This window comes from Musca vetustissima, unplaced genomic scaffold (genome assembly GCF_032173495.1).
Source record: "Musca vetustissima isolate MV318-11 ecotype Yass unplaced genomic scaffold, APGP_CSIRO_Mvet_v1 utg382940, whole genome shotgun sequence".
In the NCBI taxonomy this organism is placed as follows: Eukaryota; Metazoa; Arthropoda; class Insecta; order Diptera; family Muscidae; genus Musca; species Musca vetustissima.
Window position 1 is genome coordinate 21,607 of NW_026884013.1, and position 26,235 is coordinate 47,841.

A 26,235-nucleotide genomic window follows, 5' to 3' on the forward strand; every position below is an offset into this window, starting at 1 on the left:
TATATATACATATATATGTATATATATACATATATACATATATACTTTTTTACATATTATGTTACTTGAAAAAATATCTATTTTAAACCATCCATTTTCTGCGAATAGAATCTTAAAATATATTTTTTGTTGAATTTCTTTGGAAAATAATATCTGCCTAGATCTTATCTCAATATCCGTTAATGTTCTTGTTGGAGTAGAAAAAATTGAAATTATTCTTTTGACATGTAATTGATGAGATAGACACTTGGAAATTCTAAGGAATAAAATTTAATTTTTTTCTGCTGCAAAAAACAAATCAATGAAATGTTGTGGAAATGTCATTTAAAATTTCAGCCGATTTAATCGTTTTTACAATAAAGGACGCGAACCAAACCATTTGAAATTCATGTCAAGTGCCATTTAGAAAAAAAAACAAGATAAACAAACAAAAGAGGCGGTCTAGTCAGCCACCCGGACAGCCAACTGGAGTACAATGAATTAATTATAACAATTAATAATGGGCGAACGAAGGCCTGACCAAAACAAAACATGACTAAAAGTGAGCAAAATCTATGGCAAAAAGTTCAGTTGAATGTGAGGCCACTGCAATTCAAGAGGTGTTCGAGTTTTATATTTGCAAAATTTATTTCAGTTTCGCCTTCGCCTTGAGGCAATAATGAAATTATTAAATAATTTCAATGTGAAAATATCCAAATATAGAAAAAATGCAAAAAAGTTTACCAAGTCCCAGAAGAATGGTGGCGGCGGGTAGGTGGTATTAGAATTTTTCACAATACTTGACAGCTTGTCTGAGACTAATTTTTATTTGTTTTTTTTTTTTCGAAAAAAAATTGAATAATGTATTTCATGGTAATGAATGAAATCTGAAAAGCATGTTACACACGACTGCCTTTCAATGGCCAATGTGAATTGAAAATAAAAAATTTAAATCGATTGGCCTTCATTTAAAAATCTATAAATAAATGAAAATCATTCTTTTCGAATACTCCTTCTCACAAAACCCCAAAATTGTATTCAAATTTCAGTTTGGCTGCTACTACGAACAATGACATTTCGGCAAGCAAGAAATTACCTGTCACCCGGCCACAGGGCTTACGAATGCAAATAATTAGCGATTCAGACCACTATCATGAGTATTTCACCTCAAGAACCGAGGTGCCGAACAATGAGCATTATTTGGAAAAGCCACCAAGTAAGTTGATGATTGTCTTTTTGTTTCACCACAGTTGTTCTTGTTGTTGTTATTGTTGCTTCTGCTGATTGGAATTGAATTTGTGTCCCTTCTATGCTACAGAATTTCTACAGAAAGCCACCAAGGATAATTTTATGTATGAAGGTCATTTTCATGAGGCCGTGGGCAAAAGTAAGTAAAATTGTATATTTGTATGTCAGTTTGTGAATAAAGGGGCCAATTGTAAAGTGGGGATAGGCAAATTGATTGAAAGGAGTTTTAACGCAACATATTCACCAAGGACTAATTCAGGCTTGTATTAATTACAAATATTTTTTTCAAGGACTAAATAGAGGTTTGGTAGGCGAAACAGAAAATATATATAACAGAAAATATAGGGGTCGGATATGGGTGTGGATTTTTATAACAACGTGGATTTTTTGGACGTGGATTTTTTTGTTTTTCAAGTAGCTATTACTTGGTTTCATTATTATACCCTTCACCACACTGTGGCACGGAGTATTATGGCTTTGTGCATATGTTTGTAATAGGCAAAAGGAAACGAGATAGACACATGGTTCCTTTTGAGAATCAGCATAGAATCACTTTCAAAGTCGATTTATCCATGTCCGTCCATCCGTCTGTCTGTCCATGCTAAAGTGTAAACATAGAACCGGTAGCATTTATGATTCGAATTGGATGAACTTTGGCACAGCTCATTTATTTGGCCCAAGGACGAACCCTATTGAAATTGAGAAAAAAATTGGTTCAGATTTAGTTATATCTCCCATATATATTTTCGTCCTTCGATTTGCCCGAAATTTGGCACAGCGTACTAAATAAAGTCTAGAGTGATGTGTGTTAAGTTTCGTGAAAATCGGTTCAGATTTAGATATAGGTCCGATATATATTTTCGTCCGATTTTAGGTAAAAAGTGCATCAAACTCCCTATATATACTTCGATTTGCACGAAATTTGGCATAGCGTACTGAATTAAGTTTAGAATTATGTGTGTTAAATTTCGTGAAAATTGATTCAGATTTAGATATAGCTTCCATATATAGTTCTTCCGATTTTAGGTAAAAAGTGCACCAAAATCTCTATATATCTTTCGATTTGCACGAAATTTGGCATGGCATACTGAATTGAACCTGGTATGATGTCTGCCAAGTTTCGTAAAAATCGGCTCATATTTAGATATAGTTCCCAAATAAAGTTTAGTCCGATTTTATAGAAATGGTGCACCAAAGTCCCTATATATCTTTGGATTTGCACGAAATTTGAAATAGGGTACTGAATTGCGTTTAGAATGATGTGTGCTAAGTTTCATGAAAATCGGTTCAGATGAATATATAGTTCCCATATATATTTTCGACCGATTTAATAGAAATGGTGAACCAAAGTCCCTATATATCTTTGGATGTGCAGAAAATTTGGCATAGCGTACTGAATTAAATGCAGAATGATGTGTGTTAAGTTATGTTTCGTGAAAATCGGTCCAGATTTAGAAATAGCTCCCATATATACTTTCGTCCGATTTTAGGTTAATAGTGCACCAAAGTCCCTATATATCCTTCGATTTGCCCGAAATTTGTCATAGCGTACTAAATTAAGTCTAGAGTGAAGTGTGTTGAGTTTCGTAAAAATCGGTTCAGATTTAGATATAGCTCCCATATATATTTTCGTCCGATTTTAGGTAAAAAGTGCATCAAACTCCCTATATATCCTTTCATTGGCACGAAATTTAACATAGAGTAGTGAATTAAGTCTGGAACGATGTGTGTTAAATTTCGTGAAAATCGGTTCAGATTTAGATATAGCTACCATATATATTTTCGTCCGATTTTATGAAAAAGGTGCACCGAAGTCGTCGTATATCCTTCGATTTGCACGAAATTTGGCATAGCGCACTGAATTAAGTCTAGAACGATGTGGGTTAAATTTCGCGAAAATCGGTTCAGATTTAGATATAGCTGTCATAAATATTTTCGTCCGATTTAATAGAAATGGATTTGCACGAAATTTGGCATATGGTACTGAATTGAGTGTAGAATGATGTGTGCTAAGTTTCGTGAAAATCGATTCAGATTTACATATAGCTCCCATATATATATATATATATATATATATATATATATATATTCGTCCGATTTAATAGAAATTGATTTGTGCGAAATTTGGCTTCGTAAGACTCGGTTTAGATTTAGCTATAGTTCTCATATATATTTGCGTCAGATTTTAACTGAACTGCGTCTAGAATGATGTGTGAAAATCGGTTTAGATATAGATATAGCTCCCATTTATATTTTGAAACGACTCTAGATATTGCCGAATGAAATTAAGTTTAGCATCGGTTCCAGATCACATATTCAAGTTTCTCAATGTTCTTTCGAAAAGGCGGAGTCTGTTAGGAGACATCTGTACAATATACCAAAAGTAATGAAGGGTATAATATAGTCGGCCCAGTCCGACTTTACTATTTTCCTTACTGGTTTTTGAATATTTCTGTCATATAAAAATCATTTGTTCGTCTATTCCTTAAACAGTTCTTCTGATCGCCCAATGTTTTGCCATGATGCCAGTACGTGGTGTTACAATGTCACATCCTCGCTATCTGTCCTTCTCCTGGACTCATATTCGGACAATTTTCTGTATGATTTTTATCACCTGCAGTACCGTGGACACTTTTATAGCCATCTATAAGGTACTGAATGGACCGATAACATTTAATAATATTGGTAAGTGAAACAAACAATTGCAAATTGAAATTTAAACATTTTCAAAAAATCTTAAAAAACGAGTTTTAAGAAAATTTGAAAACTAAGCACTTTATTTTCGTTTTCACTCCATTTCATTTGAAAATTCGTTGCAGAACCAATGATTTTTCGCATTACCATTCTAATTGTTTGTGTGTGTGCTCTACATTTGGCCCGCCAATGGCCGGAACTAATTGTCCATTGGTATAACCTGGAGCAGCAGCTACCGCCATACCCCTCGCAAAAGGATAAACGCCGCATGGCTGATAAAATTCGTATGGTGTTCTTTGTCGGAATGATGTTGTCGTTGGGTAGGTATGGCCGGTGTTTTGATTTTCTCAATGCAAAATTTGCAGGTAATGAAATGATTTTGAGTTGCGTTTTAAGATAAACACAGCGATAATGACCCCTCGGAATGACAAATGAACAATTTTGCAAAATAACACCCACATTTGAATGGCATTCAAAAGTTTTGTCAAATGGAAAAACGAAATGTTTTTTTTTTGTCGCAACTTAAAATGTCATTTGTTTGAAGATTTTTGTTTTGTAAATAAAACTGACAAAAATTCGGAAAAGATTTATTGCTTTCCCTTAATGGCTATAAAGTATTTGGAGGAGAGTGTCAATATCCAAAAGGCATTTTATCTATGGTCACAAAGTCATGTCATTACTTAAATAAAACCAAAAAAATTAAAAATTCACGCTTGAAATATATAAAGAAATTCGCTGAAATCTGACAAAATATTCTAAAAATCTGAAAAATTACATTTTTTAAAGATCTAAAAAATATATTTTTACAAAAAACGAAAAATACATTGGCTATCATTATCTCCTTGAAAGATATTTTTAAAAAACCCACACCTATCCTCTAGCCTCTTGAACATACTTAAAAAATTCAAGCCTATCATTGGCTCTCCAAAAAAAAAAAAAATATTTAAAAAACCAGTAAGGAAAGTAGTAAAGCTGGTCTGGGCCAACTATATGATACCCTTCACCACTCTGGGGGTATTCTACATATGTATCCTAGGTTAGGTTTGGGGATGTGCAGTCACATGTGTGATTGCAACACTCTGAGACCGATTAGGTCCGTTGTGATCATCCACAAGAAGAGATACAGCGAAGTGAAGAGACCAGAGAAAGATCTGTAGGGGAGAGAAGATTAGTGAATTAAAGGAGTGAAGAATGAAGGTCGATGGCCCTATGAGTCAGACAGAAAAAGTGTTACGTGCCAAGGTTGTATGCTCCTAACCACTTTATGTTTCTAATTATGCTGTAGATTAGAGCAGGTTTGGTTGTTGAGAAGAGGTTGAGACTAGGTAGAAAATGAGCACCCATTAGTCTGTGTCGCCTATAAGCCAAGGCTGGGCACTGGCACAGGAGATGCTCAATTGTCTCCGTCTCCTCCTCGTCAACACAGAGTCTACAGTAATCAATTGCATCGAGATCCCATTTACTATTAAAAGCCCTGATGTTGCAGTGACCAGTGATGATTCCTGTCACCACTCTAATTTCGGCTTTACTCAGGTTCAATAGCGAGCGCGTTCTTTTGGTAGACAGAGTCGGCCAAATGGACCTTGACACGTTGCACCTAGGTTCGTTGTGCCAAAGTTCACTGGCTGTTTCGTCAAAGAATTCCTATAAAAAAGACAAATGGGTGGTTTGATTGTGTCATCAGTTTCTAGATCGGTGGATTGAGATCCTCGTTTAGCTAGTTTGTCCGCTCTTTCATTACCCAATGTCCTGGTACCCGACACAACCGATAGCTATGGTTAAGTTCTTCCAGAGCTGCTCTACACTTGAGGACGACTTCGGATTTGATGTGACAAGATTTGATGGCTTTAAGAGCCGCTTGACTATCCATAAAGATAGTCACCGGTTCAACGACCTCAGCATCCAGACTTTTCATCAATTCCGCTGCCTTCCAGATCGCGAAGATTTCAGCTTGGAAAACACTACAGTTGCTATCCAGCTTGTAGGTTAACTCAAGGCCTAACCTTTCACAGTAGACGCCTGCACCAGTACCTTCTTCCATCTTGGATCCGTCTGTATAGAAAGCCAGACCGTCCAGAGGAGGGTTACTTCGTTTCCAGTCGTCTCTACTAGGAATAACGACATCTACATCGTCAAATCTAAGGATTGGTGATATATAGTCGCTTAGTTTAACGCGTTGGTCCAAAGCTATACCTGGTTCATTCAGAACACTACTATGACCTAAGGTACAGTTCCGCCAGAGTTTTTGTTCATGCAGCCGTAGGGCGCTACGCGCAGCTTGACACTTAATGCTGAGGCCCAAAGGCTTGACATACAGCATTGCGTTCAAAGATGCTTGTTGCGCACTCCTTCTGGCTCCTGTAACTAAAATCGCGGCGGCTCTTTGTACCTTGTCTAATTTACTGGATGTCGACTTGAGGCTCAGACACTTCCACCAAACAAGAGAGCCATAGGACAAGATGGGCTTCACCACAGTGTTATACATCCAGTGTATAGTCGATGGTTTTAGCCCCCAGCTTTTCCCAATGGAGTTCTTGCATGCATAGAGTGCAGTCATTCCTCTCTTCGCCCGCTCCTTTTCCATCGTAGTTGACAGTCCAGGATTGTGCCGAGGAACTTTGCTTCGGGAGATAGGTGAAGTTGCACTCTATCCAATGTTGGTGAAATAAAAGCGCCGAGCTTACGCTTCCTAGTAAACATTACCAGTTCCGTCTTCGTTGGATTTACACCAAGACCATTTGCCCTGGCCCAGCGTGACAGCGTCAGTAAGGCTCTTTGCATAAGCTCAGAGATCGTAGACGGAAATTTTCCGGAGATCAATGTCACCACGTCGTCCGCGTAAGCTACAACTTTGATACCTATCCCGTCCAATTTCCCTCAATATGATATTAATAACCAGTAGTCATAGTAACGGCGAAAGCAACCCTCCTTGAGGTGTGCCTCTAGTTACCGTTTTCCTGATTTTTGCATCCCCGACACTTGAATTTATAATCCTGCTGTTAAGCATTTTATCTATCCAATATGTCAGGGTATCAGGAATGCCAACTTCCCTAAGTGAGTGGTTTAAGGATTCAAGTTTAACGTTGTTAAAGGCTCCCTCTATATCTAAGAAGGCAGCCAGCGTAAAATTTGAATTTTCCATGTTCCTCTCAATGTAGCCTACCACTTCGTGCAGTGCAGATTCCACAGACTTGCCCTTTATGTATGTGTGACATATGTATCCTAACAGACGTCGCCTTTTTAAAGGAACATTGACATGAAATTGAACGAACTTAAATATGCGATCTTTATCTATAAGTAAACCGACTTACATCAATTCCAACACAAGCCGTTCTGCAACCTATTCCATACTTTGTCTATAGATTCTGGACCTAATTCAGTACCCTGCGCCAAATTTCGTACAAATCGAAAGATATATATGGACTTTGGTGCCCCATTTACCTTAAATCGGACGAAAATGTATATGGGAGCTATATATAAATCTCAACCGATTTTCTCGAAACTTGGCACACACCATTCTAGACTCAATTCAGTACACTACACCAAATTTCGTGCAAATCGAAAGATATACAGGTACTTTGGTGAACCATTTACCTTAAATCGGACGAAACTATATATGGGAGCTATATCTAAATCTGAACCGATTTTCTCGAAACTTGGCACACATGATTCTGGACCTAATTCAGTATACTACGCCAAATTTCGCGCAAATCGAAAGATATATAGGGTCGTTGGTGCCCCATTTACCTTAAATCGGACGAAAACATATGGGATCTATATTTAAGTCTGAACCGATTTTCTTGAATTTCAATAGGGTTCGTCCTTGGGCCAAATATGTGACTTGTGCCAAATTTCATCCGCAGTGTGTTGAAGGATATAAACATTCAAGCCTACAGTGGCTCTTTGAACAATATTTTTATGAGATCCAAGCCTGTGGGACACTTTTAAAAAATCTATAATTTTTCGAATATCTAAATTTTGTAGCCGAACATTTGCTAAGTGTAACCCAGGCCATTTATTATGCGGCGCGTTGTGGAGCCACCAGTGACCCGGTAAAAAATTTCCTACTCATTGCCAGCGATCATTTGTTCTATATTTTCCCCTATTCCTATTGGCTGGGTTGGTATGGCAAGCTGTTGAATGTGATGTCAACATTTATATGGAACTACATGGATATATTTGTGATGATAATGAGTATCGGTCTGACCCATATGTTTAAACGGGTCAATGAAAATTTGGAAAAATTCAAGAATAAGGTATTTTTTTTAATATTTTTTCTTTCAAGCAATGAAATATTCGGTTTCCCTTCCAGCAAATGCCGGCTGTGTTTTGGGCTGAGCGTCGTGTTCAATATCGTAACGTGTGCATCCTTTGCGAAAAAGTGGATAATGCCATATCGATGATTACCATGGTGTCCTTTTCAAATAATTTATATTTTATTTGTGTGCAATTGCTGAAGAGTTCGAAGTGAGTCGGACGGGTGGAAAAGTAATTCCCATTTTTTTAAATTTTTTTAAATATATTTTAGCAATATGCCCTCGGCCGTTAGCGTGGTATATTTCTATTTCTCTTTGATATTTTTATTCTTACGCTCGCTGGCTGTGTCCCTTTATGCGGCAGCTATTTACGATGAATCACGTAAACCATTGCGGGTGCTGCGTTCGGTACCCAAGGAATCTTGGTGTCTGGAAGTCAAAAGATTTGCAGCTGAAATTAGCAGTGATTTGGTGGCATTGAGTGGCATGAAATTCTTTCATTTGACAAGAAAATTGGTTCTGAGTGTAAGTTGATGATGATGATGTGCCGGAGATTGTGGTCAGCCGGCAGGGACATTCTTTCACATTGTCTTTATCATCATCACACAGTATTCACTTTGTCATTTTTTTTTGTTATATTGCATACTTTTGCAGCCTACTTATTATTATTGGCTACAACAGTGATCGGCATTTCAAGATCGGTAGATGATTGAAAAAATATTTGTAAAAAAAAAACAGTAAGGAAAGTAGTAAAGTCCGACTGTATGATACCTTTCCACTTTGGATTCAGCAGTTGAATACTAACAGACGTCGCATTTTTAAAGGACCAGTAAAATGAAATTGGATTCATAAACATGTCATTCTGCAACCGATACAAATTGTTTAATATCGTCAGATATAGAAGCTATATCTAAATCTGAACCGATTTCATGAAACTTAACACACATCATTCTAGACCTAATACATTACGCTGTGCCAAATTTCGTGCAAATCGAAATATATATGGGGACTTTGGTGCACCATTTACATTAAATCGGACGAAAATATATATGGGAGCTATTTCAAATCTGAACTGATTTTCAGGAAACATAACACACATCATTCAAGACCAAATTCATTACGCTGTGCCAAATTTCGTGCAAATCGAGTGATATATAGGGATTTTGGTGCATTATTTACCTAAAATCGGACGAAAATATATATGGGAGCTATATCTAAATCTGAACCGATTTTCACGAAATTTAACACACGTCGTAATATGCTTAATTCAGAATGCTATGCCAAATTTCGTGCAAATCTGAGGATATATAGGGACTGTGGTACACTATTTACCTAAAATCGGACGAAAATATATATAGGAGCTATATCTAAATCTGAACCGATTATCACGAAATTTAACACATATCGTCCTAGGGTTAATTCAGAACGCTATGCGAAATTTCGTGCAAATCTGAGGATATATAGGGACTTTGGTACACTATTTACCTAAAATCGGACGAAAATATATATATGGGAGCTATATCTAAATCGGAACCGATTTTTAAGAAATTTAACACACATCTTTCTAGACTTAATTCAGAATGCTGTGTCAATTTTTGTGCAAATCGAAGGATATATAGGGACTTTGGTGCACTATATACCTAAAATCGGACAAAAATATATATGGGAGCTATATCTAAATCTGAACCGATTTTCACGAAATTTAGCACACGTCGTTATATGCTTAATTCAGATTGCTATGCCAAATTTCGTCCAAATCGAAGGATATATAGGGACTTTGGTACACCATTTACATAAAATCGGACGAAAATATATATGGGAGCTATATCTAAATAAGTGAACTGTGCCAAATTTCATCCAAATCGGATCACAAATGCGACCAGTACTTGGTTAACAAAAATACATGGACGGACGGACAGGCGGACATGCATAAATCGGCTTAAAAAGTGATTCTATGCATATTTTCAAAAGGAACCATGTGTCTATCTCGTTTCCTTTCGCCTGTTACAAACATATGCACAAAGACATAATACCCTGTACCACAGTGTGGCGAAGGGTATAAAAAATCACGCCTTTGGTAGATGCTTGAAAAAGAATATGATAAAACCACACCTTTAGTAGATGCTTATTTTTTTAGCATATGTTGATACTTTACGCCTATATATTTTGATAAAATCCACGCCTGTTTTGAGAGGCTGACAAATATTTTTATATAAATATGGCTACTTCAAAAAATATTTTTATAAAATCCATTCCATCCAACCATTAACAAAAGCCTTAACAAATTTTGCCGACCACTGTATTTTCCCTGACAAACTGCTGACCAATTGTGCTCAGGAATTCTGAATAGCAGTTACACTGTATTATTGAAATTCCAATGCTGTTTTTATTGAGTCGAATTTATTTACTAAGAAGTATTTTCGGATTACAGGACAATCAGCCAGCCAGCCAGCCACCCAATCAGGCCATATAGTACTTAACATTGATAGCTATTGTTTGCCATCATAGAGTGGTCTAGTCGAATTAAAGGAATGCATCGAAGAATGGGGGAATAGAAGTAGAGCAAAGCATTTTGGGGGTTCTTTGATTTACTTGAACAATAGAATCCTTGATTAATTGTTAGCTAACTGAGAAAAGGTGTGAGAGATGCCAGCTAACAACTGTTCAAAAATTTCGTTAGGTTTGCAAAAGTACGCTGGATTTTGTGGAAATGCCTGTGGGACAAACAAAAATGGGATACGTTTTTATTTTTACGCTTGGCTGATTACTTTATTCGAAGTAAACAATGCTAACATAGATAGAATAATTGTCTTCTTTAATAAGAAAAAAATTAAACTTGGAATAGATGTCATTGAATGTGGTAAAAAAGTTAGGGGAGATCCCCTTGTAATCAACTGAAAATATACTTCTTATGCCGAATAATCACAAAAATAGAGGACAATTATAAACAAGTTTATGTGGAAGTTTAATGTGACCTAATATATACCAATTTCTATTTTTTTTCAGTCCGTTTTCCATCAAATATCCCCATCTAAGTATTACACAATATACATCTCCATTTGTTTTCATTAAAGTACAATTTTATTTTTCCATCGTCTTATTCGTCTTATTTTTATTTTATATGGCTGAGATAAGAAAGGAAAGAAAATTCTTATTCCTTATTTCCTTTTTGCTCCGTTCTTTATCTCGTCTCTTTCAGGTGGCCGGTACAATTGTCACCTATGAATTGGTGTTAATACAATTTTACGAACGAACCAATCTTAAATATTATATATATATATATATATCATATATATTATCTGTTCTTTATAAGTCATTAAACACCAAACAGAATTAAACATTCTGTCGCTCAACTGACCGCATAAATAAACCGTATATGATTTTTTCTTCATTTTATATTCTTGTATTTGTCACTTCATTACTCGTAATGTGTGTTTGGTATTAATATTACCCAGTTAACCTATATGGACAACAAAATCAAAGGAAAATATCCTCATGTTCCATATAGATGATATTAAATGCACGACTACTTGAAAACATATTTTTTAAAAATTCAGGCCTATAGTAGCTACTTGAAAAAATATATTTTTAAAAAAATCCTCGCCTATAGTAGGTTTGGATACCCTCCACTAACAGATACTAGCATCGAAAATATAGGAAACATACCGTTGTATTTGCACGCACTTCCTTATACTGCATATATTAGAATATTATCAATATTCAGTACAGCCCTTCTAACTACTTGTCCATATTCCCTTCACTATATGCGCCATAGAATACAAATTTTGTAATTTTGCACACAAAAGTCAATGTCCATTTGACCCGATAAATATTGGCCAATCTTTATCAAAACAGGCATGATTATTCATTAGCCCGATCCCGTTCTCTATGTAAAATTCCGTGATGTTTGGGCCATAATTGCGACCTATGTAGCGACCAGAACTGTGGCCTGTATCGTGTTTACAAATTATAATGCACAGACGGACGGACACAAATGTCTAGATCGAATCAACTAGTCGATATATGACGATCGGTATACATAAAGTTGGGTCTAGGGCCAATATTTCGCGGCGTTACAATATTGGAGCTACCAGAAAAATTGGACTAATATTTATAATTTTTTGTGGAGAGATTTGGAACCCATTAAGAAGGAAAAATACGATTGAAAACTCCAAAATACTGAAAATTGGAAGGAACCCTTATATTGGACAAAAGACAACCCTTAACCGTCATTCTGAAACCTTTACCATTTTTATACCCTACACAACTATGTTGTCAGGGTATTATAGCTTTGTGCTGCCCCAAAAGTTTGTAACGCCGCGAAATATTGGTCCTAGACCCACCTTTAAGTATACCGATCGTCATTTCTCGAGTAGCTGAATCGATCTAGACATGTGTGTCCGTCCGTCCGTCTGTCCATTATAATTTGTAAACACGATTCAGACCACAGTTATGGACCAATCTTCACGAAATTTTGCATGTAGGATGGGTTCTGGCCAATGAAGACCCCTATTGTTTTTGGAAAGGATCGGTTAATATTTAGGGGATGAAATGGACGAAAAACTTAATTTTTGTCGGTTTTTTTGTCGCTCCAGAGGCCGCAATTATGGCCCAAACACCGCGAATTTTTGCATGCAGAACTGGATCGGACCAAAGAATAAGCATGCCATATTTAGCGGGTCAAATAGACCCTGACTTTTGTGTGAAAAATGGCAAAATTTGTAGTCTATACCGTATATATTTACTTCTGAAGGACATAGACCAAAAATGTTGATAGTATATCCAAGAGGAGTGGTTGACCTTTAAATTGATACCAATTATGTTGTCGTAGGTACTCGGATGCGGGAGTTACACTTAAATATTTACAGGTGCTTACGTATCCATATATTATTTAGTAAGCTATTACCACACTGGAGGGCGGAAATATAGCGCTGATCGCTTTGAAATGTTCCATGAGGTTCCAGTTATGGTCAAGGACAACGCCTAAAATGTTAGGTGATGATCAGATAATAATTTTTCGGATGAAGTGAACCAAAAACATAATTATTTGTACTTGTCGAGTCGAAAGCCGAACATCACAACACAACCCACGGTGAAGGGAATCTGGACAAGTAATTAGAGGGGCTGTGCTGATAATTAGTAACATTTGCTGACCTCTAGCCAGTCAAAAGTGTGCAAATATCGCGAAATATTGCCCAATCTCAGAATATAGAGCTACAGAAAGTTAGATTTTCATGGAAGTTGTGTAGGTTATCGTATGGTCGGCCCCGTCCGACTATACTGCTCCGCTCACTGGTTTATATATATATATATATATATTCTGAACCAATTTCAGCGAAACTAACATGAGCACGTTTTGTGCCTATGGTCATATTTTAGGTCTTGGTGCACCATTTTCTTAAACTCGCACGGAACTATATATGGGAACTACACCTTAATCTGAACCGACATAACCTAACTTGACACGTCTTATGTTATATATATCAGTACAGTGTACGAAATTATGTGCCAATCGGCCAAACTTTGGGTCTTTAGAGCACAATTTAACGATTTTACATTAAATCGGACGAAAATGTATATGGGAGCTAAGTCTAAATCTGAACCGAATTCGCGAAACTCAGCACACATCATTCTAGACTTAATTCAATACGCTATGTCAAATTTCGTGTAAATCGAAGGATATATAGGGGCCTTGGTGCTCCATCTACATAAAATCGGACGAATATATGTATATATAGGAGCTATATCTAAATCTGAACCGATCTGAAATGAGGTGTACCATCGGATTACAAATGCGACCTGTACTTTGTTTACAATTTAACATCAACATACGGACGGACGGACGGTCCACTCTTGTAGTGTATAACCGCTAAATTGTAGTAATTTGGTTCATAGGGGTTTGATGTAGGTCAACGTTTTTACCCAGCCCTTTAAAAAACCATGGATCGGCAGCTTTATATAGCCCTATTTTTCTCTCGAAGTACCTGTAATTTTGTATTTTATGTCCTACTCCAGTATTCTTACTTAGCTTTTTCACTTTTTCACCACACTGTGGTACAGGGTATTATGGCTTTGTGCATATGTTTGTAACAGGCAAAAGGAAACAGGATAGACCCATGGTTCCTTTTGAGAATCACTTTCTGAGTCGATTTATGCATGTCTGTTGATGTTAAATTGTAAAGAAAGTAAAGGTCGCATTTATCATCTGATTTGGATGAAATTTGGCACAGCTCATTTATTTGGCCGAAGGACGAACCCTATTGAAATTGGAAAAAATCGGTTCAGATTTAGATATAGCTCCCATATATGGTTTCGACCGATTTGAGGTAAATGGTGCACCAAAGTCCCTAAATATCTTTCGATTTGCACGAAATTTGGCACAGCGTACTGAAATAGGTCTAGAATGATGTATGTTGAGTTTCGTGAAAATCGGTTCAGATTTACATATAGCTCCAATATATATTTTCGTCCGGTTTAAGGTAAATGGTGCGCCAAAGTCCCCAAATATCTTTGGATTTACATGAAATTTGGCACAACGGACTAAATTAAGTCTAGAATGATTTCGTGGAAATCGGTTCAGATTTAGATATAGCTCCCATATATATTTTCGTTTATTGATTTTCATCATTTTGTCCCATTGTAAGAAGCAACTCCATATCTGAACAAATTAAAAATTTAGTATATGTTTCGGAATGACCTGTTTATGGATCCAATTTCAAACATGCGACGTCTGTTAGGATTCATCTGTTGAATATACCCTAAGTGCTGAAGGGTATCATATAGTCGGCCCCGTCCGACTTTACTACTGGTTTTAATAAATGTCCCAATCTTGGTTATAATACATATGAATCTTTTAAATGTTTCTCTTCTTATATTGTTTGCTGGGTTCGCCAGAATGCCCATAATAACCAGCCATTAAGTGAAAATGATCATATAGTCGGCCCCGTCCGATTTACTACTGGTTTTAATAAATATCCCAATCTTGGTTAAAATACATGTAACTCTTTAAATGTTTCTCTTCTTGCGTTTTTTGCTGGGTTCGCCAGAATGCCCATAATAACCAGCCATTAAGTGAAAATGAGCAAAAAATATATTTTCGTCACGAAAATAAATAAACTCAGTTTAGTTCGGTTCGGTGTTTTATTTGGCAAAAAAACACTAATACCGGCGTGCAACGTCAACACTTCTGATTTTGTGCCAGGTTCAAGGCTACAATAAACGTCAACAAGGACGCTAACGAACTAACGAACGAACCTGCCAGCCAGCCAACCAAAAACATAAATCTGGTTAAAACAGGACTAAAAAAAAATATATAGCAAAAAAGTGAACTAAAAGACTTTAAGTGATTCGTGCACGTGAGCATTATAATGTTGATGACAGTTTTGTGTTTTTCAGCTTTTTGAGATTTCTTTGGTGTCACTTTAATTTGGTCATATTAGGGAGAGACATGTTGGCGAAAAAAAGAGCACCAACCAAGTAGACACGCATAAAACTCAGCTGGCTTATAAATGTTGAAGACTAGTAAAAATAAAAAAAAACACGGGCTAAAAAAACGGCCAATAAAAATACTAAGAAGAACCATTAAAATTTTTCACGTTACTGCCGTTTAGTTGGGCAAGAAAAAAAAAACCAACAACAACAAAATAATATCAGAAAAAAATGGCCTAGCAGGACTTATGAGTGTTAATGTGTTTCAGGGTTGTTGTTTTTATTTTTATTGGCAAAAACAAAAAATATATATATCTAAATTGTTAAATATGTTGTTTTGTGTGTGTGTTAAGGCCACCGCACAGGTGAAATTGTGTTTCAATAAATCTGCCAGCGACTAAAAATCGGTTGACATTAAACAGTCATAAAACACTTCCGTTTCCGTAAAGACATTGCCGACGCTTTTACGAACCGTAAACACAAACACATTATACCACCCACATCCGAACCCTCTAACCCCAATCTCTAGTCATTTGAATTTTTCGTTATTTTGTCACCCAAAAATTGTTTTTGGAAATTGTGTCCTTTAATTATTAAAAGCCATAATCGTTAAATAAACACGAGAATGACGATGGAGACGACGAGGAGAACGACGACGATGACGACGCCAATGTCATCCGCCAAGTCATGTCATAATTTGGGTTTCATTAAAAAGTTAAAAGGTTTTAGCAAACTTTCACGCTTCGTTGCCAGGCGTAATGTGAAAATCGGTATCCGTCATATTAACAGGTAAGTGGGTGCTGCATGGCTTGCTGGCTGGCTGTTGAACTACTGTTTGTTGTTATAGTTGTTGTTTGTATTTTTATTTTTAATATTTTTTGTCAATTTCCTTGTTTGCTTTCATGTTGTATTTTTAGTTGTTGTTTTTTTTTTTTTTTTTTTGGTTGACAAAGTTTTTTAATTAATGCACATTATTGGAAATTAAAAATGATGTACATCGAAATGGGGTGGTGGCAGATGTTGATATGGGGATTATGGGGGAAGGAAAAAAATTGTATTTAAAAAATAACATTTCATATGGATCCAATGGAAAAAAATAAAAAAAAAATAAAAATTGAAAAAAATAATATTAAAAAAATCAATTTTAAACAAGTGAAAAAGCGTTAAATTCGGCCGGGTCGAACTTTAAATACCACCATAGATATACTGACAGGCACTTGAAATGAAAATATACGGAACAAAAAGTGACCTTTCTACTAACTGCTTATGTAAACCAAATACAAATGTCAGCAATTTTTAATGGATACTTATACCCTCAGCCTTATGGCTAATTATCGCAATATTGGTTCTAGACCCATGTTTCTTTGAACCAAATACGTTTCAGAAAATTTGGATTTCATTCAAATTGTGTCTATCTTATTATTTCTTCCAAACTTAGTTCAAGTTCGAAGATGGGGAATATCAGTCCACTCCTTCCGGTACGTCCAATACAGGGGCTAGGCCTAAGTCTGGGCTGTACCTCATATATAGTTCATTATCGAACCTTACGTTTTAGTTTCTTATCTCGATTATTATTACAACAGAGTCTATGAACCAAACCCAAAACGCGAAACAAATCAGATAACTATTTTACTATATTCTGAGCTTGGGCAATATTTCGCGATATTTGCACCCTCTTGACCGACTAGAGGTCAACAAATCCAGTACAGCCCTTCCAATATTCACGATTTCCTTCAACATGGGTTGTGTTATGATGTAAGCTGTGGGCTGTACTTCATATATAGTTCATTACCGAACCTTACGTTCTAGTTTCTTATCTCGATATCCTCCGCATGTGAAATGATTAAAACAGAGTCTCAGAACCAAACCCAAAACGCGGAACAAATCAGATAACTATTTTAATATAAAGGAGGGGGTTATATGGGGACTACGCCAAAAAGGGGCGAATATTATTAATTTTTGGTAGGAAGATTTGTTACCATATATGACTATAAAATACCAAATTGCAGCGAATTCGGTTGAAAAATGCGCTCAAGAACCCCAAAATATCGAATGTTGGGGTTACCCTTATATGGGGGCTACCCGAAAAAATGGACTTATATTCATAATTTTTTGTGGAGAGATTTGGAACCTATGAAGAACTCAAAATACTAAAAATCCCAAAATATTGAAAATTAGGATGTACCGTTATATGGGGGGCTACCAAAAAAAGTGGACCTATATTTATAATTTTCTGTGGAGACATTCAGTACCCAATAAGAATCTAATGTATCAAATTGCAGTGTATTCGGTTGAAGAACGCGCTCAAGAACCCCAAAATACCGAAAATTGGGGGTGCGCTTTACCAAATCTCGTAAAAATCGAGAGATATGTAGGGACACCGTTTACATTAAATCGGACGAAAATATATATGGGAGTTATATCTAAATCTGAACCGATTTCCAAGAAACTTAGCACACATCATTCTAGACTTAATTAAGTACGCGATACCAAATATCGTACACATCGAAAATATTAAGGGATTTTGGCGTACCATTTACAATAAATCGGACGAAAATATATATCGGAGCTATATCTAAATCTGAACCGATTTCCACGAAACTTAACAGTCATTATTCTAGGCCTAATTCCGTACGCTATGCCAAATTTCGTATATCGGAAGATATATAGGGACTTTTGTGCATCATTTACCTTAAATCGGACGAAATTATATATCGGATCAATATCTAAATCTAAACCGATATTCACGAAACTTAACACACATCATTCTAGACTTAATTCAGTGCGCTATGCCCAATTTCGTTGAAATCGAAAGATATTTAGGGACATAGGCGCACCATTTACCATAAGTCGGACGAAAACACATATGGGAGCTATATCTAAACCTAAACCGATTTTCACGAAAGTTAACACACATCATTCTAGGCCTAATTCCGTACGCTATGCGAAATTTCGTATATCGGAAGATATAAAGGACTTTTCCGCATCATTTACCTTAAATCGGACGAAATTATATATCGGATCAATATCTAAATCGAAACTTAACTCACATCATTCTAGACTTAATTTAGTACGCTGTGCCAAATTTCGTGCACATCTAAAGATATATTGGGACTTTGGTACACCAGTTACATTAAATCGGACAAAAATATATATCATTATTCTAGCCTTATTTCATAGCGCTATGCCAAATTCCGTGCAAATCGAAAGATATTTAGGGACCTTGGCGCACCATTTACCATAAATCGGACGAAAATATATATCGGAGCTATATCTAAATCTGAACCGATTTCCACGAAACTTAACACACATTATTTTAGACTTAATTTAGTGTGTTATACCAACCATATATAGGGACTTTGGTGAACCATTTACATAAAATCGGTCGATCGTATATATGGGAGTTATATCTAAATCTGAACCGATTTTTCCCAATTTCAATAGGGTTCGTCATTGGGCCAAATGAATAGGCTGTGCCAAGTTTCAACCAAATCGGATGATAAAAGCGACCTGTACTTTGTTTACAATTTAACACGAACAGACGGACAGACGGACGGACATGCATAAATCGACTCAGAAAGTGATTCTATGCATATTCTCAAAAGGAACCATGTGTCTACCTCGTTTTCTTTTGCCTGTTACAAACATATGCACAAAGACATAATAACCTGTACCACGGTGTGGTGAAGGGTATAAAAATGATTAATGAAAAAAAAAAAATAAAAAATAAAGCAGTGAGCGGAGCAGTATAGTCGGACGCGACCGACCATATGATACTCTACACAACTTCCACAACATTTTAGCTTTCTGTGGTTCTATATTCTGAGCTTGGGCAATATTTCGCGATATTTGCACCCTCTTGACCGACTAGAAGTCAACAAATCCAGTACAGTCCTTCCAATATTCAAGATTTCATTCACCGTGGGTTGTGTTATGATGTTAGGCTTTCATTTGTGGCCTATATATCGATTTGAAAAAACACAAAAAATTAAGTTTTCGGTCCACCTCATCCCAATATTATTATCTGATCATCACCGAAAATTATAGGCGTTGTTCTGGATCCTCGTGGAAAATTTCATATTTCCGCCCTCACGTGTGTTAATGGGTTACTAAATAATATCTGTATACATAAGCACCTGTAAATATTTACGTGTAACTCCCACTCCCAGTACATACCACAATATAATTGATATCAATTTAAAGTTCAACCACTCCTCTTGGATATAATATCAACTTCTCGGCTCTATGTTCTTCAGAAGTATATATATATATAGAAGTAAAGTAAGTAATAGAAGTAAATATATACGCCATACAATACATTGTCATTTTTCACACAAAAGTTAGGGTCCATTTGACCCGTTAAATATTGGCCGATCTTTATCAAAACAGGCATGCTTATTCTTTGGACCGATCCCCCTCTCCATGTAAAAATTCGCGATCTTTGGGCCATAATTGCGGCATCTAAAGCGACCAGAAAATCAGACAAAAATTCAGTTTTTAGCCCTTTTCATCCCCTAAATATTAAGCGATCTTTACAATGGGGGTCTTCATTGGGCAGAACCCATCCTACATGCAAAATTTCGTGAAGATTTGTCCATAACTGTGGCCTGTATCGTGTTTACAAATTATAATGGACAGACGGACGGACGGACGGACACACATGTCTAGATCGACTCAGCTACACGAGATATGACGATCGGTATACTTAAAGGTGGGTCTAGGACCAGTACAAAGCGTTACAAACTCTTGGGGCTGTACAAAGCTATAATACCCTGACAACATAGTTGTGTAGGATATAACAATCACTACAAATTCGTGAAGATGTAAATTTTTTTCTTTTCATTTACAGATCAAACCCTGATCCCAAGCAAGTTATTCGCAAATATTTAGATAGCCAGGATTTCAGAAAAGTGCATCGTAAGTGTTAATTTAGTAAGGGTTAGGTATCCACATTTTTAAATAATTTTTTTCATTTCTATTTTAGATGGTATCCGTTATGCAACTAAAGCGGATTTACTACACAATGGTAGTTTCCACGAAGCAATTGGGCCGGGTAGGTAAACGGGCATCATTTTGTTCATCAGAACAAATGTTTGTTAATCTTTAAAATTGGTATACGAATTTAATCACAGTTATCAAATATATGTTAAAATTTATCATTGACATTGAATTAGTAAATATGTACATTTTCATTACACACACATATATGTGCGTCGGTGTGTGTGTACACACACACATATCCTTGATGGCATATTAAATTAAATCTTTGCCTGAAAAAAATTCAATATGAATTTGCTAACATGATTACATTGTTATCGTCGTCGCCGACTAATTAGGAAATTGTATCAGCCAGCGCACTCGTTAGGTGTTGTTGTAAATGACAGCCAGTCAGCTATTCAGTCTGCCAACCAGCCATCCGGCTTGTGGCATTTAAGGATGTCGAAGTCCAAGTAATTTACATAATGTTGGAATAATTAAGAACATGTTTAACCAGTGTCGTAAGTGGGCGTTATTCGACATATTTACATGTGTATTTAGGTGTGTCTGACAAGTATTTGTGATTTTTTACATGGAGAAGGGGATTTGGCCAAAGAGTAAGGATACCTGTTTTGATAAAGATCGGTCAATATTTGGCGGGTCAAATGGACCCTGACTTTTATGTGAAAAATTACAAAATTTGTATTCTATAGCGAATATATTTACTCCTGAAGGACTTAGAGCCGATAAATTGATAGTATATCCAAGAGGAGCGGTTGGCCTATAAATTGATACCAATTATATTGTCGTATGGATGTGGGAGTTACACGTAAATATTTGCAGGTGATTACGTATTCAGATATTATTTATTAACCCACTACCACACTACAGGGCGGAAATATAGCGCGGCTCGCTTTGAAATGTTCCATGAGGTTCCAGGACAACGCCTATAATTTTTGGTGATGATCAGATAATAAGTTTGGGATGAAGAGGACCGAGAACTAATTTTTTTCGATTCAATCATTGGTTAAAATTATAAGCCTATCATCACAATACAACCCACGGTGAAGGGAATATGGACAAGTAATTAGAAGGGCCGTACTGAATATTGGTAATATTCGTGAAATATGTTAATGTTATCACGAAATATTGACCCTAATCGGAATAAAAATCTGCAGAAAGATAGAGTTCTGTAGTAGTAGTGTAGGGCATCGTATGGTCGGCCCCGTCCGATTATACTGCTTCGTTGTCTGATTTTAAATTACTTTCTTTTAAAGACTACGACATGCGTGGATTTGAAAATAAAAATAATAATAAATTTCAAGTGAAATAGAATTTAACGTCTCTATGCATCTTTTTGTATACTTTATCATCTGTTATATTCTATTGCCTATTTTCCATTCCCTCCCTTTTTTTCAAATAACCCACCACAACAATCGCACAGTTCTTGTTATGGCCCAGTGTTTTTGCCTGATGCCGGTACGTGGTGTTCTCAGTAAAACAGTCAAGGGCTTGTCATTTCGTTGGCTTAGCTTTCGCACCAGCTATTGTCTGGTCTATATGGCCCTAACCATTGCCGATAGCCTGCTAACATTGAATATGGTCAGACGTGCTGAGTTGGATGTGCGAAACATTGGTGAGTGGCCCAACAAGTCGCCCAACTGCAGCAGACAGCAGTTGGATAGAATTGATGGAGATTTCAATTCGGTTTTTTGTTGTGGTCCTTTTGTTTTTTCATTTTCTTTTCCTTTTTTGTTTTTGATTTACAGAACCATTGGTTTTCCACAGCACCATATTCATGGCTTCCATTGGTTTTCTACGATTGGCCTCGAAATGGCCAAAGTTGATGAGACGTTGGCAACAAGTGGAAAGACAATTACCCGCACATCAGAGCTGGCAGGAACGTGGCGAATTGGCTAGGCGAATTAAGACGGTGACATTTGTTCTGATCACATTGTCGTTGAGTAAGATTTTATTAAATTTATATTTACATTAACAAATGAAAAGTGGATTTTTTAAATTATTTTTTAAGGGCCAGTACAGGCGTGGATTTTTTAAAATTAATTTTTTTAAAGTACAGCGGTGTATTTTTTTAAATGAATTTTTCAAGGCCCAGTATAGACGTGGATTTTTTAAAAGGCCAGTATTTTTTAAAATTATTTTTTAAGGGTCATTAGGCGTAGATTTTTTAAAGGACAAACTGTGGTACAGGGTGTTATATAACAATCAAACGGAAACGAGATAGACCCATAGTTCCTTTTGAGAGTATGCATAGATTTATCCATGTCCGTCCGTCTGTTGGTGTTAAATTGTAAACAAAGTACACGTCGCATTTATAATCCAAATCGGATGAAATTTGGCATAGCTCATTTGTTTGGCCCAAGGACGAACCCTATTGAAATTGGAGGAAATCGGTTCAGATTTAGATATAGCTCACATATATATTTTCGCCCGATTTAAGGTTAATGGTACGTCGAAGTCCCTAAATATTTTTCGTTTTGCACGAAATTTGGCATAACGTACTGAATTGAGCCTACAATAATGGCTGCCAAGTTTCATGAACATCGGTCCACATTTAGATATAGCTCACATATATATATATATTCGTCCGATTTAAGGTAAATGGTGGATCAAAGTCCCTATATATCTTTCGATTTGCACGAAATTTTATCATAGCGTACTGAATTGCCTAGAGTAATGTGTGCCAAGTTTCGTGATAATCGGTTCAGATTTAGATATAGCTCCCATACATATTTTCGTCCGATTTAATGTAAATGGTGTACCAAAGTCCTTATATATCATTCGATTTGCACGAAATTTGGCACAGCGTACTGAATTGGGTCTAGAATGATGTGTGTTAAGTTTCTTGAAAATCGGCCCAGATTTAGATATAGCTTCCATATATATTTTCGTCCGATTTTAGGTAAATGGTGCACCAAAGTCCCTATATATCTTTCGATTTGCACGAAATTTGACATAGGGTACTGAATTGAGCCTACAATGATGGCTGCCAAGTTTCATGAAAATCGGTTCAGATTGAGATATAGATCCCATATATATTTTCGACCGATTTTATGTAAATGGTGCACCAAAGTCCCTAAATATCGTTCGATTTGTACGAAATTTGACATAGCGTACTGAATTGAGCCTAGAGTGATGTCTGCCAAGTTTCGTGAAAATCGGTTCAGATTTAGATATAGCTCCCATATATATATATTCGCCCGATTTGAGGTATATGGTGCACCAAAGTCCCTAAATATCTTTCGATTTGCACGAAATTTATAACAGCGTACTGAATTGAGTCAAGAATGATATGTGCCAAGTTTCGTGAAAATCGGTTCTGATTTAGATATAGCTCCCATATATATTTTCGTCCGATTTAATGTAAATGGTGTACCAAAGTCCTTATATATCTTTCGATTTGCACGAAATTTGGCGCAGCGTACTGAATTAAGTCTGGAATGATGTGTGCTAAGTTTCGTGAAAATCGGTTCAGATTTAGATATAGCTCCAATATATATTTTCGTCCGATTTAAGGTAAATGATGCACCTATATAACTTTAGATTTGCCCGAAATTTGGTTTAACGTATTGAATTCTGTCAGGAATGATGAGTGGTAAATTTCGGGAAAATCGGTTCAGATTTCGGTATAGCTCCCATATATACTTTCGTCCGACTTTATGTAAATGGTGCAGCAAAGTCCTTATATATCCTTCGATTTGCATGAAATTTGGCATAGCGTACTGAATTGAGTCTACAATGCTGTGTGGTACGTTTCGGGAAAATCGATTCACATTTCGATTGAGATTTCAATGACATTATTGCGTTTTGTTGAAATTGGTGTAGATGTAGCTAGCTTCAATATGTATTTCAAACGAGTGTCTGATTGAGATTGAATTTTTAACAGTGTGATGTACCGAATAGAGTGGTGAAGGGCAACATATAGTCGGCCCAGTCCGACTTTACTACTTTCCTTACTGGTTTAAATGAGTTCTTTTGTTTTTGGATGTTTTTCTAAAAACTCACTTTCCTTTTTTTCTGTCCAGCCGAACACTTACTTAGCACCATTTCGGCCATACATTTTGCCAACTATTGTCCCTCGACCAATGACCCCATCGAATCGTATTTTCTTAATACTGTCGATCAGATATTTCTGATTTTCGACTATTCACCCTGGCTGGCATGGTTGGGTAAAATTGAAAATATTCTCTTGACATTTGGCTGGACATATATGGATGTGTTTGTGTTAATTATTGGCATTGGCCTGTCATCGATGTTTAAGAGAATCCAGCGGCAAATGGAACAGTATAAAGGCAAGGTAAGAAGATCGGATGAAAATATAACCCAACGACAGTATTAATTCTAATTTGGCATTCAAAAAATAATAAAATTTTCTTGGGGATTAATTAGTGTGTGTTTGTTGTTGTAGGCAATGCCCGAATCATATTGGTGTGAAATCCGAAAGCAATATATGCTTGTGTGTGACTTAATCGAAGAGGTCGATGCTGCCGTCTCGGGGATTATAATGTTGTCGTTTGCAAATAATTTATATTTTGTCTGCATTCAATGCTTAAAGAGTATTAAGTAAGTTTAAAAATATGAAATTAATTTATTTATTTGATTTGGGAGTATTTATAGGGACTTCAAAAAATATTTTTTTTTTCGACAAAGTACACTTTTTTTCTCTCTAAAATTACTTTGTAGAATACTATATTTGACACCTTATTCCTACCTTTCATCGCTCTCTCTCTCATTCTCTTTCCCACTTAGCACAATGCCATCTATTGCCCATGCCATCTATTTTTATTTTTCCTTTATGTTTCTGCTGGTTCGTACCTTGGCCGTATCTCTGTACTTGTCCGAAGTAAATGATCGCTCCAAAGATCCGTTGGTCATACTGAAATATGTTCCAGCCGATGCCTATCACAGTGAAATAGAACGATTTGCAATAGAAATCAATTCAATGTCGGTGACTATGACGGGATTGAGGTATTTCGATATTACCAGGAAATTGCTGTTGACGGTAAGTTAACTATTTATGGTTACTCCAAGTCCAACCACCAATCGATTATGACATAATCATAATATATTAATTAACTAATAATCGGCACTACCTACAACCATTAAATCTGCAATGAAACCAAAATTGAATTCAATATTTTACAGTTTTATGTTTGTTTCCATTTTTTGTTCATTCATTAACCGCTTTTAGGTAGCTGGAACAATTGTCACATATGAACTGGTTTTAATACAATATCATGAGGATCAGAAACTATGGCACTGTGGCAATGAATAACTAGCCACAGCGCCTGCCAACCAACCAACTTGCCACCAACCACCAGCGTGGACATCAAACACCACTACGCTCTGAAGCGAAGCCATTAGGCATGCATGCCGCCTGCTCCAACGAACAAATGAGTGATGTTGTTGCAATCCATTTTTTAATTGAAATTATGGAAAACAATTTCTATAAAAATGTGAATTGATGAAAAAATTATTAATAATAAGTTTATTATTATTGTTGTCGTTGTTACAATTGTTTTTTTTTTGATGTTGTCCACTTCGAAACACAAAGGAAGTATGAAATGTGTTAAAAACGCATTATTGAGATTTTTCGCTGTGTGTGTGTGTCAGAGAGAGAGTGCTCCATTTT

The 26,235-nt window shown here is 36.2% G+C and overlaps 2 protein-coding genes across 2 annotated transcripts; both read left to right on the top strand.

The window, feature by feature from the left end:
• Positions 1 to 1,042: 1,042 nt before the first annotated feature.
• LOC133331004 (gustatory receptor for sugar taste 64f-like) lies at positions 1,043 to 11,514 on the top strand. The gene is made up of 8 exons (XM_061539406.1): positions 1,043 to 1,195; positions 1,298 to 1,366; positions 3,721 to 3,912; positions 4,047 to 4,241; positions 7,906 to 8,177; positions 8,234 to 8,388; positions 8,450 to 8,702; positions 11,377 to 11,514. Exons 1-8 carry the CDS (start codon positions 1,102 to 1,104, stop codon positions 11,512 to 11,514), a joined length of 1,368 nt encoding a protein of 455 aa, XP_061395390.1. The 5' UTR covers positions 1,043 to 1,101.
• A 10,517-nt stretch (positions 11,515 to 22,031) lies between these two features.
• On the top strand, positions 22,032 to 25,878 carry LOC133331005 (gustatory receptor 5a for trehalose-like). The gene is made up of 6 exons (XM_061539407.1): positions 22,032 to 22,218; positions 22,352 to 22,546; positions 24,629 to 24,900; positions 25,012 to 25,166; positions 25,353 to 25,605; positions 25,795 to 25,878. The coding sequence occupies exons 1-6, from the start codon at positions 22,035 to 22,037 to the stop codon at positions 25,876 to 25,878; spliced, it is 1,143 nt and encodes a 380-aa protein (XP_061395391.1). The 5' UTR covers positions 22,032 to 22,034.
• Positions 25,879 to 26,235: the final 357 nt, after the last annotated feature.